The 18,473-nt window shown below is 44.1% G+C and overlaps 1 protein-coding gene across 1 annotated transcript in view; it reads left to right on the top strand.

Moving 5' to 3' along the window:
- The first annotated feature begins 16,151 nt into the window (after positions 1 to 16,151).
- NEB (nebulin) overlaps positions 16,152 to 18,473 on the top strand; it is a 128,134-nt gene continuing 125,812 nt past the window's right edge. The window contains 1 exon segment of the mRNA XM_035898943.1: positions 16,152 to 16,184. Within this exon segment, the coding sequence (XP_035754836.1) occupies positions 16,152 to 16,184 (33 nt within the window).

The raw sequence follows: 18,473 nt of genomic DNA, 5'->3' as shown, positions 1-18,473 counted from the left end.
GCGCTGCCCTCGAGCAGGAATCATCTGGGCTTCATCCTGCCCCAGCCCTGTGGATCCAGGAGCGACTCCGATGCTGATTTAATGCAATTTTTTTTTAACAGTTGTGACCCTGTATCGTTAAAATTGAAGGTGGCCTCTGTCAGAAGGGTTGGCACCCTAATACCTCTGCAGTGCTTAGTTTCTTGCACTGCTCGCAGGATTTAGGTTTTTAGCAAAGTCTTACTGCTAAGCCTGTTGCAAACTGCAATCAGGTAGAAAGCAAAAAGACCAGACGGAAGCGAGCGCTGCCGCGGGTGTTACCGTGAGGTGCTGCTGTGCACGTACAAGCTGGCGGCTCTGGAGCTGGTGTCAAAGGCCGTGTTCTCCATTAAATGGGAGATGAGCTCAGGAGATGAAAGCTGTAACACTGCGTCACGGCTAACGCGGTGGCCGCCGGCTTGCCATGGGTGGTCTGCCCTTGGGAGAGCCCACGGCCACGGACGGCTGCTGCCTCGGCCCCACTTTCTGCGGGACACAGGCCTTGGAAATCTTCCCTGTGGGCACCACAGCATGAAAACAAACAAGGAGCAATGGCTTAGGAGTCTTAAAGTTCTACCTTTTACAATACAAATAAAATTTGCCTTAACATGCCAATCACCTGCACCAGAAAAGCCTGGCTGACTTTAAGCTGTGCAACAAATCCATAAATCTAGGTCTTTGCTGCAGTCGTTGGTAATAGGCTGGATCTTATTTTTTGAGTCAAGTTGATGGATGAGCTGAATCACCAGTCCAGTCTATTAAAAGGAAAGGTGATGCCTAAACTCAGCATGTCAGAGATATCACGGAGGGAACAGCAGGTTGCAAGGACCTGGGGGGGGGGGAGAAGCAGTTTCGGGGGCACTAGAAGAGCAACACCTGCAAGCATCAGTTATTAAACATGGGAAAATGTTACAAATAATAGAGGTTTTAATTTGACATTTGACATCTTTAGCTCACCAACGGCTTCTGAAGGCGAACGCTGCGGACCCCCTTTTGCCAGCAGCGGGGCCAAGGGGCTCAGCAGTCCTGCGGCGGCGGGCAAACAGGCTCCTGGCAGCCCCGCGCTGCATCATGCCCTCCACCAAGCGGCAGGTAAGGAATGCTTCCGTGCTCGCTGGGCGCCTTAACTGATTGACTTCTGTAAGGAGGGGAGCGCTGCAGCAGTTTGGGGAAGGAGGTGACTGCTTCTCTTAAGCAAGTTCTTTCTTTGCTGTGCCGTTTACAGCTCCCTGGGGGTGTTCCAAAGGAACCAAACCCAGTGTGGGTCCTGCAGGGTTGCGCCTGTTCCTGCAGCTCTTCCTACTGCCGGGGCGGGGAGAATGGCACAGTTTTTCCTGCTTCTTTGTCTGAAAAAACTTGATGTTTCAGCTGCTCAGGCGGGATGCGGTCCCTGCCCACCACCGGTGCAGGTCTCCCGTTAGTCCTCACCCTGGGGCATTGCCCCAGGCCCCAGCCAGCTCCGTGTCTCTGCCCCTGCACCGCCCCGGGCAGGACACGGCGTTTGCCTCTGTTAAACCTGGTGAGGTTCCCGCCAGCCCCGCGCTGCAGGAGCAGCAGACGCTGCCCGTGAATTTGGGCTGTGTGGTGCTCCACTTCACCCACATCTAAAAGAAGAGTTGCTTTGAAGCTCTGCCAGGATTTGAGCCTGTGGTGTCACAGAAATAGGGTATTTCTGTGACTGGAATACTTTTAAGACCATAAAGCCACTGCTACTGGTCTCCCCTTAGAAAATGATGCTTTTAGAGCTGTTGTTTTAAGGAAGCAGCTGTAGCAGCCGATATTTTTATCACCTGGAGTACAGATTACAACGTATTCCAAATTTACTCAGCTTGGCATTAAACAAAACGAGTTTTGTTAGTCCTTCAGTTATTCACGTATAAACCCAGTTTATTCTGATTTTACATGAATGAAAGTTAAACCATGATTACCTTCCCCAAACTCCTATGTTAATCTATTAAAACTTAAGCTTTGAGTCGCACGGGCTTGCTTTGCAGTTCAACTGCACTTCCAGCTTTTCGTCTTTCCCTTAAGCATTCGAGGGGCAAATCCTGCTCTTGTTGGAGTTCTTGAAAATTATTTTAAAAGCTCCTGGGTTTGGCCCTAGAGCTGGAGCCTAATGGATTTCAGCTGGCTCTGTGGTACAAAAACAGAGTTATCCCTGCCTGGTCCCTCCTGTGCCAATCGTGGTTTTGTCAACTATCATCTTCCCTCTAAATCATCAGTTGAATGCGCTGCTAAAAACTCGGTCACCTCTTAGCCCAAATAAACGCTGACAGTGTCACGGACTAATGTAATGATCTGTTTCGAAGCCCAGTAACTCCTTACTCAAGGTAGTTTTTCTATCTTAGGATGAGCTTTTATCGAAGACGGTCACCCAGCCGTTTCGCGGGGATTTCGCTGGCCTCCTGCCGTGCCTGTGACGCTTCTGCCTCGCTCGGGTCGCTGCAGCATCCCTCACCTGAGTCATTTCAGCGGCCAGGTCTGGCACGCGAACCTGCAGGCGGTCGTGCTGGCACCCGGGGTGAACAAGGAAATCGCCTTCAGCGTCCGCAAGAAGCGGCCCAGGAGAGAAACACCTTAAACCCTCGTCATCGCCAAAGGGTAAAGATCACGGTGCTAAAATAAGTTGCCAATGTGGGAGTTTGGCATTTGGGGCCCGGGGCCCTAACGGTAAGTGGCTGCCTCGCTCCAATGGATTTCACCGGTAATTAGGTTATAATGAACACCTTCTAAAACTCGGGCTACTAGCAGAGGCCTCACTGGAAGACGTACTGTTGATGGTCTGATGGAGAGCGTGAAGGCTTGTGAATGTCTATCTTTAGTCCGCCTTTAGTCTACCTTGTTTCTGCTTTTCTAAAAAAGTCTTTCTTTAGGTAATTTGAAAGCGACCTGTTTCCTGGTATTGTCAAACGATGAGGGAGATGGGTTGGTTTTAAACAGATGGCTTTTGCTGGCTCCCAACAGGCCATTTCATTGTAGGAATGACTCCATTCAACCGTGAGAATGATTTCCTTGCTTTGCCCTGTCAAAGGCAGAAAAACTCAACGAACAAAAACATTTGTTCCATGTTTGTTGATCAGAAATCTGTGGATTAAAAACACTTCTGCGAGAGTTAGATGGCTTTTGAATCTTTACTGTACATTTCAGCAAGGTATCCTTGCCAGTGCATTTCCACCACTCTCGACCTGCTGCGGTCCGAATCCGGCCCAAGACTGGCTGCGAGTCTCGGGACCGGCAGGAGGGGGCTGCCGAGCTGCCCATGCCCCGCTCATTGAACAGCAGATGTTGTCCCAGAGCTCTTCTGATTTCCAATGACTTGATATTTAGGCTTTTATTCATGTCCTTTGCGATCCGATGAAAGCAGAGCATGCACCAGCTACATCCAAAGATGATGTACCGTAACGAAAGTGTTTGAACTTAATGTAACCCCATGCCTATGTTAGGTCATTAACGGTCGGACTTGATGATCTTAAAGGTCTTTTCCAACCTAAACGATTCAATGATTCTATGACTCTATGATCATTGTGCTTAATAGTCAGATTATGAAGTGAATGACTGCATTAAACCATCCCATCCTTGAGCAACCCCAATGAGCGTACGCAGAGAACGTGCTCGAGTGTAGCAAGATCCATCACAAGACATTCCCAAATTCAAGGTAAGTTGTCTCCTTCCCTGAACACCATCACGTCCCATGCTGCACCCATGCTAACGTGCCCTGTCCTGTAGTGGCAAGCACCCACTTTGCACCTCGTCGCCGCCCGTTGCAAGGCAGCAGCCGCAGGGCGGTCGGTCAACTTGCTGAAGGCCGCCGTGCTCAGGGCATCTTGGCCACGGCCAGAGTAATTCTGCAGCTGTTTCTGTCCATCCGCCATCATTATGTTGCTTTATAAAAAGACCCATGAGGTCATCAGTAGTTTAGCCTCCCATGGAATCATTTTCAAGGAAATGAGCTGGAAGTCTGCCAGACTCATTGAAATGAAAACTATTTAATGAATAAAGTTTTCCTCCCTTATTCTGGAGGAAAAACGCGTCAAGAAGCCCAAGTCATTTCTGACAGATGAATGAGAGATGAAAAGATCCACACAGGAGGCTAAGCGGGAGCGTACTCCACACGTGTGCGTGTGGGTGGGGAGGGACCGGGGGGCTCAGAGGGCAGCTACCGCCCTTTTGGCATGGGGGTGAGCAGAAGGACCGTGGTTCAAGATGAGTTGAGGGCTTGTAGTTTTTATCCTGATGGTGTGATACCCAGTGCTGAAAGTGCTCTGTAATGTAAGGGTGAAGGAAATAAATAACTTCCCAGGGGCTTGGTGTGAGGTGTTCAGGTAAAATCCCCATTTATGTCACTGAGGGAGCATCAATGGGAGGACTTCAGTCTGCAGAAGCTTATGTTAGCTCATGAGCTCCTGCAAATGGTGCCACTGAGGACACCGCTCTTTGGACAGCATGGTGTAATGCCAAATGAGTTAGAGGATACTATTCGTGATGCTATCGTTCCTTATTGCAATTAAATGTCACTTTATTGACGTCAGTAATGAAGAGGTTATCTTATTGTCTAGTGCCACTGTAGAGCTGAGCAACAAGAGCGCCGGCAGATTCCTTACGGCTGGTTAGCACTGTTAATAATAGTCCAGAGAAGAATTTCTCATGGTGGCTGTTGTGTTAATGACCTTTGTGTTGTGTTGGTGACCTTTCATGGAGCATTCTGCCACTGGGAACCGCTTCTGCAAAGTATTACTGGCCACAGCTAGCGAGTAGTCTTAATATTTTATGGCCTACCACAGATTGTATTTCAGGATAGGAGATACCATTTCAGCAATGTATGTTAGGAATGCCAGGCACGTTGCAATCTTTCTCCCTCGTTTTACAGTCAGAGGTGTTAGTAACCTTTCATATAAATATGTTCCATTTAAAAGAGCAGAGTAAAAGAGAGAAATCCCCCCAAACGGCTCTCAGACACAGGTTACAGTTTGCTAAAGTCTGCAACATTGAAATTTAGACGTGTGTGCTTGAGTCCATTGCTTAGCCAGCATCCTTCAGCTCAAGAAGGCTACAGACACATGAACTGATGGACAGATTTAGTCATTATGGTATTTCCTGAGTGTACTCGTTGAGCTTTGGATTAAATCTTGGCCTTCTTTCATAGCAGCTTTTGGTGATCTTGGTGATTCTTTTAGAAGCCCGTGTCTCTTCTGAATCGCATGTTTGCTTTCCCGTTGACTGTGGGAAGTAGTTTGCAACATAGGGGAGCCGGCGGGGTTCAGAGGGAGGGGGACCAAGTGGTAGTGCGTGGTGCCATTTTACTAAAGGCTTTGCAAATGAGCCCTGCATGAATTTGAAAAACCATTGGAACGGCAAGATGCTGTAAGGAAGACTGATAGTAGCGCTTTTCTTCTGCTGCCCAAGGAAAACAAAAATTAAAAGGCCTGTTATCTCAATCACACCTTTCTATTCATAGTTTGTTCCCTTTTTTTTGGAAGAAAGCACGTCCTTGGTGACAAAAAGGTATGGGGGCCTAAATAGTAAATATTTGATTTATTCCCTCTGTTCTCACCCAGGGCGTGAACATCCCTCAGCAATATCAGTGCAATTGTTGTTGAACTGAAAAAGGCAGCAGAGGTGACTTCAGAATGAAGGGACCGACCATGGTTTTTGCAGAAGGCAGAGTGTGTTCAGCCCTGTCCCTTCACCCCAGGTAAGTGAGTTACGACAGCGAACGCCTTTATGTTATAGCTCTGTTTATCCACCCATTTACTGGTTGCTGTTGGGGTGATGTGGAAAGTTGGCAACGCTGTTCAGAGCCACATGACGCTTCCCCGCTGCCAAGCTTTGCTAGAAATAATAGACTTAATGTGAAGACTTATTAAATGATCTGAACATGGACTGGGATAGAAATGAACTTGGACTGGCTTATGATTTCTCAATAAATTGTTTCAGCTCGGTTCCATAAGAAACCACAACCACCATGCCTCTAAATTCGCTGTAAGGCTCTGCTGAGGTCAGTGAGAAGCTGGGTGTATTGAAACAAATAGATAGGTTTGGAAAGTCGAGGCAATATTCAATGGGCATGCTGTCAGAAAGCTGGACTGTGTCATGATGGCCAGCAGCATTCTGACTGCTGAGGTGGGACTATTCTTGTGTGTGCACCTGAGGTGGAAGAAATTATGTTCCTTCCATCAGTGTAAGTGCAACGATAACGCACCTTAGGGAGGGAAAGGAGAAAGGACCATCAACACCAAAGAAGCCGTAGGCACCCGAAAGGTACGATGTAGTGTAGACCTCATCCCACCGATTTCATACCATGTGCTTTAAAGGGTATCGGCGTTACTCACTGATCATGCCCCTGCGTGACTCCAGAGGAGCTCTGTCCCCACGGAGCAGACCTGTCTGATGCTGCAGCCACCTTCCCCCTGCAACCGTTTGCTGGGGTCTGTGGCTCTGGATTCAGATCACTCTGTGCTTACAGGATAACATCTGCAACGCTCGCTGGAGTTGCTGTAAGCTAACCATTTGCAGCAATGGTAATAATAATGAAAAAGTTTGCTGGAAGATGAAAGATCTGTGTTCTCTTTGCTGCATAGTAGTAAGGCCGAGGCTTGCCCAAAGGGACAAGTGTTGGAGACAGGGTAAGAACCGAAATTCTGGCTGCCAGGCGTGGCTTTTCACTGGCATTTACAGCTGATATTTGTACCTCTCTTCTAAAAATACAAAAGTTTATTTATCTTATAAATAGAAGGAAGAAGAAAAGATTTGAAAAGAACCTCCCCTTCCTTTCCCATTTTACGTTAACTTAAATGAACACTCTGAAAACTAGAAGTTTTGAGTTACAGATGAGAGTTGTGTGCTGTATCTAAGATCACCCCATAAACTCAGATTAGGAAACCTGATCAATACAATCAGAGCTGGTTTTGTATTCTTGAAGAAATCTTCCTTTGGCGGATCTTCTTTCTGCTCAGTGCCTAGGTGAAAAGCCCTGTTGCTGTCTTGGGAACATTAGTCGGAGAGATAAATTAGGCTGTTTGACATCACCTTGTTGATAAGTGTTTTCTTATGAGAGTCTTAAAGGACCTAAGTAAAGACCAGTGGAGGCTGTGGAGGATGCTGTCATGTGAGGAGAGCTACCCCTCATGCCAATGTCCAGATTCAGTCAGGGAAAAAAAACCCAAAACAAGGCTGCTGCTGACTGTTAATTATGTGTAATTATCTCGTGGCACTATACGGTATCTTTGACATAGCGATTTGGTATCTTCAGTGTGGGTTTTTTTGATAATCTTATACTAGTTTTTAGGTTTCTATGGCTAGTTGGAGAGTTAGGCTGCGATGCGTTTGCTCATCTGATTTCTCTTTGCTTCACGACATCTCATCACGAAAAAAATTAGCAAATACTTGGCATCTTGTTCATATTCTTTTCAGTTTGGGTTTGTTTGGGGTTTTTTCCCCCCTTCGGATCCTCTCTTGAGTCAATGTTTGCAAAAACCTGCTTGGACACTAACTGAGGTGACCATGTGAGATTTGCATGAATGGACAAAGAAAGCAAAGGTTCCGCGCGAGGAGGGCAGTTGGTATATGGTTTTGAGGAGATGTACTTGCAGCGAGCAAACAACATGTCAGTGTATACGTGTTTCCCTGTGAGTTCAAATAATATTCTACCTGAAGACATATAGGACGGTGATTTTGAACGCTGCTTGAATGTGTGTTACCTAGATGTAAGATGAGGGGGGAAGTGAAACACCTTGGTGATTTTTTTTTTTTTTTCCTCGTGCTGTTCTACACTCAGAACTTCAGTCCTGTATCCGCAGACCATCAAGCACTGGGTTAACATTTATTTGGATTTTATTTTGCAGTGTGGACCTGTCAGAAAAAAGCAGTGATTGCAATTTTACTAAGCAGGGGGGGCGAGGAGGGTAGTAAACAGAAGCCTGTCAGGAGACAGCTTTGGGCGAGATGACAGCTCCTTCTCTCTCCAGAAACATCAGGAAGTGTGAAATGAATTTTGGTTTCATACCAATACTCCTTTCTTTCCCCCTCTTCCAGCAAAATCTCTTTGACTCATGGCAATGTACTAAGTGGTTGGTTTACATAGCACATGGCTCGTAGCTTGTGCTGCTACTCATCCTGTAGTAACCTGTCAGTATCAAAAAATAAACACGAAAATAAGACACTAGATGATTTGCTCGTGGCATTTTGATTGCATTACCTCTAGGTATATTCTTTATTATGACCTAATATTTTCTATTAATACTTTAAGAAAGATGATAAGGAGCACCAAAGTAAAAAGTGAAGTTCATCTTGTTAGAACATGTACCCTTTCCTAAAAAAACACATTTGCATGGTACTTCCATTTAAAAAAATAACGTTTGCGAATATTTGTCTCAGTTGGCTGGATAACCTAAGAAGAATAAGGAAAGGTATCTGTGGGATAAAAAAAAAAAAATGACCTTATTACTTTTGCAAATACATCGGCATTGATTCCAGCATTTCTGATTCCACAGAACAGGATCAAGGGAAGGTGCTTTTTTTCTGCTTGTATTTTTTTTGGCTTTACGGTGAGTTAATTAGTCAGCTGTTAATGAACTAGGAAACCCTTCCTCATTAGACAGTGACTTGTCTCCCTCTGTGTTGAGGAATCGTCACAAAACAGTGAGTCTACAACATTGTCGTATGCAGGTTCTCAAATGCCTCGAAGCTTTGGGACATTGGGACATGGACGAGGTGGTTTAGGCTCGGCCCATCGTTGCAGCCGTAGGTGCCTTTGTAGCCTGTGTGCAGTAACTCGGTGCCAACAGTTCACTGTCTTGGGGACAGAGGTCTACCACGCGCAGGCTGTGAGTGCTACTCCTCAGTGCTGCGCAGCCTGCCAGTTCCAAGGATTATCCGTGGTTTAAACAGTTAAATTTCCTGTCGGATGAAAATTTTCATTCCGAAGCCAAGACACAATCGCTGACAATGCGTGTGCTCCCAGCCTGCTTCACGCAGAAGAAAAAAGGTTGGCTTAATGTACTGCCAGCTGTCACATCGTAAAGGGCGGTCTCAGAGAAATATGCATATATATATATTTTTTTTTTTATATATAGATTTTTATATAGATTTATATATATAAAATTTTAAGGCAATCACTTGCATTTGTCTAACCAAGCCCTTCACTTCGTGTTTTTTGGTATAAAATTTTTCCCCACTTGCCACAATATTTCTATGCGTCAGACCAAAATTTGCCTGCAGAGGCCCTGGGCAGCGGATCCTCGCAGTCAAGCCATCCTGTAGGTAGGTGCTCCAAGGGCCCAGCCTGGCTGACTGCTGCTGTGGATGCCGACTCTGCGCCAGATAAGGTACGTCCAGAACAGCCTCTCTTCTCATAGCCACCTCTGCCAAAACCACATCAAACTCCTATTCATTTTGGAGGCCTTTATCAGGTTTTGAACAGTCGGGCTTCCACACGTGCCTCGCATGCCTCATGGTTTCATATGCTAATAAATCTTCTGAGTAGTTTCAAAACAATTCTGAGAAACCGATGTTTGCACACGTGTCTGCAGTATAGATGGCACCTGAAATTTTTAAGAAGAGAAGCACATCGTTACGTTTCATATCCTCATCTGCCAATTTTGCACATGTAGGTTATGAAGAGAAAGCTTAGTTCGATCATCAAAGATGCGCAAGTTCAACCTATTCGTATAAGTTTTTCTTTTCTTGACTATAGCTGAAGTTCTTAGGGCATGACTTTTGCTTACTTCTAAAATGAAATGCCACTTTTACCCCATGATAATTAGTAGGGGGAAAAAAAAAAGGCAAAACTGAGAAATAAAGACTTTTAGTCCTAGGAGAACATTATTTTTCCTTTGCTTGTAGGCTTAAAACCATGTCTTAGTTACTAGGCTGCACAACAGTTACAGAAATTGCAGAGATGTATGGCAGGTATTCAAAGTGCTGATATTTCTTTGCTCAAGCAACGCCACACTGCCAACTTCAGTGACGTACAGATTCAGTACTGAGTTCCTGAAAATGCTTTCCTCAGATGCTTCTAGTATTGTAGCAAGTCAAATCCACTGAGGTTCCCGAAATTGGGAGAATGCCCCCTTAGCTATTTCAGTCCTGGTATCAACCAGTACCTTTGCACCTGACTTCTTCATCAAGTCACCTGGGATCTAGAAGCCATGTACAGTCAAGACTGTACAGGGTCTCAATATGCTAAATGTTCTTTGGGCAAAAATACAAGATAACGGTCCGCAACGCTGTTCATGCAGGCATTCGCATCGTTAAATAGTGCTGGCACTGGCAGCGTGTGTACTGGTGTCGTGATTGCTGCAGCTTGTAATGGCTCGTGGTTCGTTCCCCGCCGACCTCGGGAGGTGCAATAAATCCGGCGTAAGAGCGAGCCCTCGTACGAACAGCGTGGCGAGGAAAGCCCTTACCTACCTCCCTTTTTCACTCCCGTTTTCGTTGTTAGCAGAGTTTCTATGACTTGCGTTTTCTATACCTTTTTCCTCTGTCGTTTGGATCCCTGGAGTGCAAATACAAATGCAGCTTGCGGGCCTCCCGGCAGAGGCTGGTAACAGCTTATCTAACAACAATTACTTTATTTTTAGGGCTCTGAAGCTTGTGTTGTGCTCTTCAGTTAACGCTTTCCTCCCAGACTAAACAGCTTTCATGTTTAAGGCTTTTTGATCCTTACAGCATTTTTCAGGTTGAATATTAGCGTCTTGCAGATCGTGTATCATGAGCAACATACTTGTCACAGAGCATTTTTAGATTTTTGATGGAGCCTGCGCTCTAAAGGAAAAGTTTGGACACGTGATTAGCTTAGGTGAGAGCCCTGCAAATGCTGAATTACACCATTTTTTTTTTCCCCCAGCTTTCCTGTGTGAAATCTGGTAGGCAGAAAGGAACGGCGAAAAGAATGAAAAGCAACTTAATAATCGTAGTTAAAAAATAGACACAATGGCACAAACATGTATTGAAATATGTCCTTTTTCAATGATACAATGCTTGTTAAGTCCGGGTGGTCTGCCGATTACCCCGGGAGGCTAAATATAGTGCCTGTGATGTCAGTAAGTTTTTCCACACAAAGGGCAAGGCAGAGAGAAGCCGGTGTAATCTCTGGCACAACAGATTTCCTGCGTAATTCTCAGTCAGACAGATGCCATGATGGATAGAAAGGCCTCTGGAGCCTTGAAGTCATCATCTTCAGGCAGTAATTGCAGGCTTGCCGCTCGGTGGTATGTACTGCCTGCGCCTCACAATGTGAGATCTGGCCTCGGCTTCTTAAAATTCTGCCAAACTCTACCCTGGAATCTAGAGAGCGATGCACTTTAAAAGAAATACAAGGGGATGAATGATCAAGACAATACCCGAATGTCACTAACCAGCAGGGGGGCTGTAGAAAACTAGAATTTCTGCAACAATTTGGGGGTGAGGGGGCTACAGCGTGGGTGCCCTGGGGCCCTTACACTCTGATCCTCTGTATTGATCGGGCTCCAGCATTAGCTTACACATTTTTCACAGGTGGAAGAAAAGCTGCCTCCCAAAAGGAACGAAATGCAGTCCTAGAAAAAAGCAGTGAGTTTTTGCATGTGAATGCTGTGGGGGCTAGGGGAGTCAGTACACGCAGGCTGCTATTTGATCATCTTGCGTTATATAGCTCCTAAATAAATCCAGAGAGGGCCATATGTTATTTCCTTCCTTTCCCCCTGCCCCGAGTGGTTACAGTTTGATAAACAGGACAATATTTTAAAAAGTTAAGTACAAGAAAATATTTTCTGCTTTAAAATTGTGGGCTGTTTAAATGCAAAACATCATCTTCCTCCACCTTAGCCATCTAGCACCATTCTGTCTTTCTTTTTGTTCAGAACTGCTGAGCATATGCATATTTATGTCCTGTGGATGAAACAAGCCGGTCTGGTGTGCTAACCTGTGTCAGAGCTGCCAGGCCAGCACCTGCAGCAGGATTTTCCTAACGCCTCTGAAGCCTTTGTCCCCCAGAAAGTCAAGTGGGTGTTCTCAGAATATTCCAGCAAACAGTGACTTGAAATCCAAGTGGCAGCCACAAATTTTCACAAGAAAGCAATTAAAAAAAATTAAAAATTAAAGGAATATTAACCATTAGTATTCCATTTACCTAATGCATGTTCTACTTCAGCGTGCAACACGTGCTGATATTTCGGTATGAATATGTATCACTGACATCTTAACGGCCCTGAGAAGTGAACGATATGGAATGTAACACTGAGCATAGTAGTTTATTGCCACAGTGAGGACCAATGTATAGACATACGTGAAGATATGCGTGCATGTGTTCAGGTACTATATATAAGTATGCAAATAACTTATTTATATAGAGGCAGGTGTGTACAGATCCATTTATCAGTATGTGTTGTATGCAGATAAAAGCACTTAAGCAAATGAACACTAGATTTTCACCACTAAAAGCCCATTGTGGACTTGAGTAGAAATTGCAGAAAACATAGTGGGTTGGGTTTTTTTTCAGTTTTAAACAAAAATGAAGCTAGTGGTGATAGCTTTGTTGGAGTCGTTCCCCGAGATTTGGAGCTGAAGGAGCAAAGCAGCAAAGGTAAGAACTGAAAGATTTGCTGGCAGCTGTGGGTGACCTAAGAGTCCTCTCCTCCCTCTTCGTGTTCTGATGTCAGAACATCAATCTTATGTTCTGTCCAACTTTTCATTTTGGCGATACTACTTCTGCTTCTTAAACTCCTTCTGTAATTTTTTTGGTTATTCCGTGCTTCGTTTCCAGCCCTGAACTGCCTGCTGCTGAAGACCTGCCATGTTTCACACCAAAGACAGCTGCATTTCAGGAGCAGAAAAAGCGGTGCTTGCAGCCTGCACGGGACTTCGGCCTTGTTTAGTGTCTTTCTAACTAAGATAGATTGAACAGCACCGTAACAGAACCTGAAGGTGATGCTCTAGTAAACGAGGCGTTGCAGAGGATATCGCTAAGGGAGAGAGTGTTTACAGGAACTTGCAAGAGAACTGCACAGCAAATTGCATCCCGTTTGAAAATGCTTGCTAATTTTGTCAGCATAACCATCAGGACAGAGGAATACAAGCCGCTGTTGATCTAGTGAACCTGATTTGAATCAGGTGATTGGAATGTGGCATAATGATATCCAGTGTTGTAGCAGTGACTACGGGGGAATGGCCATTTACAGGAAAAGCAACGTAAAGTGCAACCATTACGTCCTAAAAAGAGGCCGTGGACCCAGATAGCTGAAAAGAACCAAGGAGGGGGATGATGAGTCACTGGCCATGGCACTAATTTGGGCATCCACAGAGATTTGAGCTGGAAACAACATTAATGAATTACATATTTAATTAAAAAAAAAAATGAGTCCTTCACTACACAAAGGTTTCTCATCATTTACATAGCTGTCACATCGTGCATCCAACCAACGGAAAAGCAGTACTTGGGAGAAAAATGACTGACTTATTTGTGGATTGCACACACAGAGGATCTGGATTGGAGAGCAGAAGGTTAAGCTGGCACTGATCTCCTGAGATCCCATCAACATGCTATATTCATTTCTGGACATCTTCAAAAGATGTTAAAAAACCGAAGGACTTTTAAATAAACAGAAATAAGATTAAAAGGGGAAGGATCGGCTAGTAAAGCAAAATGCTAAATAATTTAAATCATATAGCTTGCCTAAAGGAGAACAGGGCAGACCTACAGCTCTGTACAGAGTATAAAATACTTGGCAGTAATGAATGAGATATGATATTTCATCTGGATATAAATATTCACTTCTGGAAAGATTTAAGGCACAAGAAGGTGTCTCTCAAGGGCTCCTGACAATCGTTTATTGAATTATGTGATGTAGTATATGAAAAGAGGTCATTGTTGGTATTGCCTTGTAAATGCACCTCCTTGAAGAACTAAACAATCCCATTATGGGAGTCAACTAGATGGCCTAAGAGGTCAGTTCTGTTATCATCACCGTGATTCTACTCCATACACCACATAATTTTTGACCTTCCAAAATACTTTGTACATTAGAATTGCTGCCCTGTCGCTTAATCTGTTTATCGTGTATTCTTCATCTTCACCAGACATACTGGCTGTTAATTGCGTCCCTTGCGAGCTTTTCCTTGCAAGTAGTCAGTTTTTACATGCTCCCAGGTCCACGTGTTCAGCTGTGTAACAAGTCATAAGAAGTGATAAAACTGATGACATGTGATTTGCTCCAAGTTAAGCTGATAAAGCACTTCAGGGATACTTAAGGGATGAAGTTAAAGACAGACTTATACTAAAAATTTAGTTCTAAAAATTTAGTTCAAAGTCCCGACTCCTCTCTCTGCAGAGATTCTTGAATTCAAATCGGTTTGATTCAGGCACACCATAGGAATGAAATTGTCTCTGTTAATTCAAATTAACCATTATTATAAATTCTGAAAGAAGAAAATGTTCATGGTTTTTTTTTTCCCATTTGATAGCCCCCTTGGATTTGCCTAGGGATCCATTTCAGCAGAGACCTGGTGAAGCTCAGTCCAGCTCTGGTGTGTTTTGGGTTTCCTTGGGAGCACAGAAGTCCCCAGCTCCCTTTTCCTTCATGTTGCTGAGAACAGGTGGCCCCCTGCGGGGTCACCGAGTATATTTAGGGCTGAAACTCGAGCGGGCTGGAGCCAGATTGGCTGTGCTAGCCCCACACGTAATTAGGAGCCGATGCACCAGGCTCGCTCTCGCCCAGTGCTGCTCAGGAGGGAAGACTGGAGAGGCTTTGCTCCTATGGATATTTACTAGATGTTGCTGGTAAGAGCATTTTAATCACGTTTGACTTCTTTTCCTTAGAATAGGATCTCGAGCTGTTTTCTGATTCTGTAGTTTTTTGGGAGTAGTAGTCGTGCCTTGCCCATGGCAGTCAGATTTTCTGTCTGGATGACTAGCTGCAAACTGCAGTAAGAGGAAAGGACCTGGAACCGTGTTTTGGAAGTGTAACTGAAGATTATAATAGTGACAGGTTGTATGGATTGTATCCTTACATACAACCCCCCACTTGGGTTTATCCATAAATTTTGGCCTACTTTTTCACATGACATGCCACTTAATTAATTGAGTTGTTCTTCATTTATTTTAATAGTTAACATTCTGGTTTAACAGATTGATCTTTTGGGGGGTAATTTTTCTCAGCACATTGGAACTAAAAAGGGACAGTATTCTCTGTTCCTATATTTAACCTGCATTACTAGACTTCGCTTGCCTCAGAAGGAATTGCAGCTTAGCCAGCTAAACAAAACCACCCCGTCATTTGGTAGTATTAGCTTACACGGCAAATATCTTTGGACTCAGGAACAGCTGTTCCAAAGCCTCATCCCCTACCAACATTAGAAACAGGGCTGTAGTCTCTGGTGGTAAATTGTAGCTGTGCCTCACAGCAAAATCATTGTGTTAATTAATTAATTTAAAGGTTTTGACAGTAATCTGTACTTTGTAATTCAGCCAACTGTATGGATTTTCATATTTTCCAGGTCTGAAGAAATAGAGAGAAAAAAGCCACAAGAACTAAAAAAAAAAACCCTCGAGCATCTGCGTAGGCTAATGCTGCGAAGACAGAAATTGCTTCATTAACCTAAGGTCACTTAAAAAAAATATATTTACAATCTTTTTCTATATAATGCTTTTACTTGTGAATGAGTGTAGTAAATATACAGATAAAGCTCCCATTCAAACAGGAGCTTGAATAATGCAATGAAATAGTATAGAATACTGGCTGAGAAAAGAAAAATTCTTCAAATAATTTTCAAAATCAAATCATACTTCAAGAAATCTCTTCCTCTATTTTTTTTCTTTTTCTATTTTCATTGAATTCCAGTACTGATGTTATGACTAGAAAAAAGTATTTGTCCAAAATTCTAATTTCTACCAGTGTGTTTGAAATTTAATCCAGTGCTTTCCCATAATAGTCAGAAATGAAGTAATGCCAGATCCCAACGTTAGTTCCCTCTTATTAAGTTCTTTCACTGATTAGCCAACAGCATTGTAATAATCTGACTAGTTGCCGGTCGTCCCAGGTGCTTTATGAGCTTGACTAGTAGCTCTTCATAGTACTTTCAGTCTTGGGCTAATTCTGTCTATTCACACTTTCATTTGCTGCGTGACCAGTGAGTGGGGGAGACAGAAGAATACCCTCAAAATGGAGGAAGAAGAATATGAAGAAGTTGTGGAGGTAAGAAGAAAATCTGAGAGTAGAAATATTTGTTTTCTGCCTTGTGAATGAATCTATTAATCACTTTAATGACACGTTGCTCATGAGCATAGATGGTTGCTTGCTGTTTGCTCCCTGAAAATGAGGGTATGATTAGATACTTGTTAAATGCTTTGATCAGCAGAACCCTACAACAACAACAACAACAAGTTGCTCTCAGTGGATCAAAGTCTCCCTGGTTCCTGTCATAGTTTCTCTGTTTAAATAAGGATTGTAACCATCCCACACCCGCATCGCGAGGTTTCGTGATTACTCTTCTGCATAATTATAGATGCAGTGGGCCATCTCTTTTCCCTCCTGGCTTGCCCTCTGTCACCCAATCCATGTTAGAGAGGATGGCTTTGGAAGTCGCTTTCTAGCCTGGCCTCTGTGCCCACTGCAATGTAGAAATGCAGCAGTTTTGTGCCACCTAGGTACCATTAACCAACTTAGCCTCAGAAGTTGCAGAGATGGAGCAACCTGTAGGTGTCCATGGAGTTGCATCAGGGACTGATTTGCTGATGGGTCATTTAAACTCACAGTTATATGCCTAACTATTTAGTCTCAGCAATTTGATTAAAAGAATCCCCAGGAACTGGGGAACCTACAGCTCGCTATTGTGGGCGAGTGCCATTGGAATAATGACTGTGCTATTGGAAAAGTATAAGAGGTTGACAAACAGTGTGGTCTCATCTGTTGCATTATTACTGTTCTGAAATGAAATTACGTGTTAGGAAATACATAAGCGATTATAACAAATTGCTCAGTGTTTGAGGAAAAGACGACGACAGTACAAATGTAGGCATCCCACGACTCTTTATCTCCAGACTATATTCAATGGACTGTTGATTTCAGGCAGTGTTACAGCATTGAGCCTTGACTGCTGATTTTATAAGTTTGAAATAGCAAATGAAGTAAAGTTAAATGGTTTGCCAGTTGGATTAGTTAAATGTGCTTTGGAAAATAAGTGTTACCGTTCACAAAGTCCATTTTAAAGGCGTTTTACCACCTAGTTACAAAGACACCAGTCCTTCATTAAGTTTCCTATTACCATATTACTTGTAATTGCCTTTATGCTTCATGAGCATTATGTGCTCTTTGTAATAAAATGCATGTTTGTTTGCTGTCAATGTTTATTTGGTGCTGCTGGATTTATGGTATGTTGGGCGTTTTGTCTACACAACTCTGTTTCCTTCTTTAATTTTCACCAACCGCCTTTGTGTAACCACATTGCTAGGACAGACCGAGATGGTGCTGCCTTAGTAGCTTCCCTCCAGATATTCATAGTGAGAAGCTAAAAGAGGAACAATAGCATCTGGTACAGTTTTAAGTCAGCTTAAGCCTTCCCAGGGTTTTCTTAACAAGAATTCCACTTCTCTGTGAGTTGCCTATTTAAACCGGCAAGCATTCTATCAGAAATACATCTCCTGAAATCAGGAGTAGAAAGTTATTGCTGAATAATGAGTGGCTGAGAAAATGTTGAGGATTTCAAGATACTATTTTTGATTTCTCTGGACACTGGACACTGTAGCCAGTTGTGATGTGCAAAGAACCACAGTGAATGACACAAATTTTTGCTGTTGAATTACTTGAGGCTTTGTGGAAGGTGGGTCAAACAGGCAGGCCAGTATGAGGCAGCTTGAAAAATAGGGGCTAGTTATAGAATCATAGAATCATTTGGGTTGGCAAAGCCCTTTAAGCTCCCCCAGCCCAACCGTTCCCCTACCCCTGCCATCCCACCCCCAAACCCTGGCCCTCAGCACCGCCTCTGCCCGGCTGTTAAATCCCCCCAGGGCTGGGGACTCGACCCCTTCCCTGGGCAGCCCCTTCCAGCCCCTGACAGCCCCAAGGGGAAGGAATTGTTCCCCATGGCCAACCTCACCCTGCCCTGGCACAACTTGAGGCCGTTTCCTCTTGGCCTATCGCTTGTTGTACCTCAACTTAACTTTGAGGAACAAGTTTGGGAAAAGGGCTTAAATTGTAATCGGATTTTTTCTAGGGCTTGATTCAAAGGGCTTTCCATTCCCACAGTTTTGGCACGTGACTCCGAGCAAATCATTGCTGAGGAGATTTTCAAAGATAAAAACCCCTGCATTTTACGTCTTCTCCTTTCTGGAAGTCCGATGGCAAGTTAAGCACCTTTCGAATTAAATAGCCGCTGTTTACTGCAGCGGATGGAGCAACCACCTTTAGATGTTCGGTTTTTTCTTCATTAAGCAGCGAGGGGAGACGGAGGGCGAAGCGCCGGGATGGTGTGGCCTCAGCGCGGCC

This window comes from Egretta garzetta, unplaced genomic scaffold (assembly GCF_000687185.1).
Source record: "Egretta garzetta isolate BGI_Z169 unplaced genomic scaffold, ASM68718v1 scaffold208, whole genome shotgun sequence".
Lineage (NCBI taxonomy): Eukaryota > Metazoa > Chordata > Aves > Pelecaniformes > Ardeidae > Egretta > Egretta garzetta.
The sequence above is the reverse complement of the archived record's forward strand: the minus strand, read 5'-3'. Positions and strand labels throughout refer to the sequence as shown.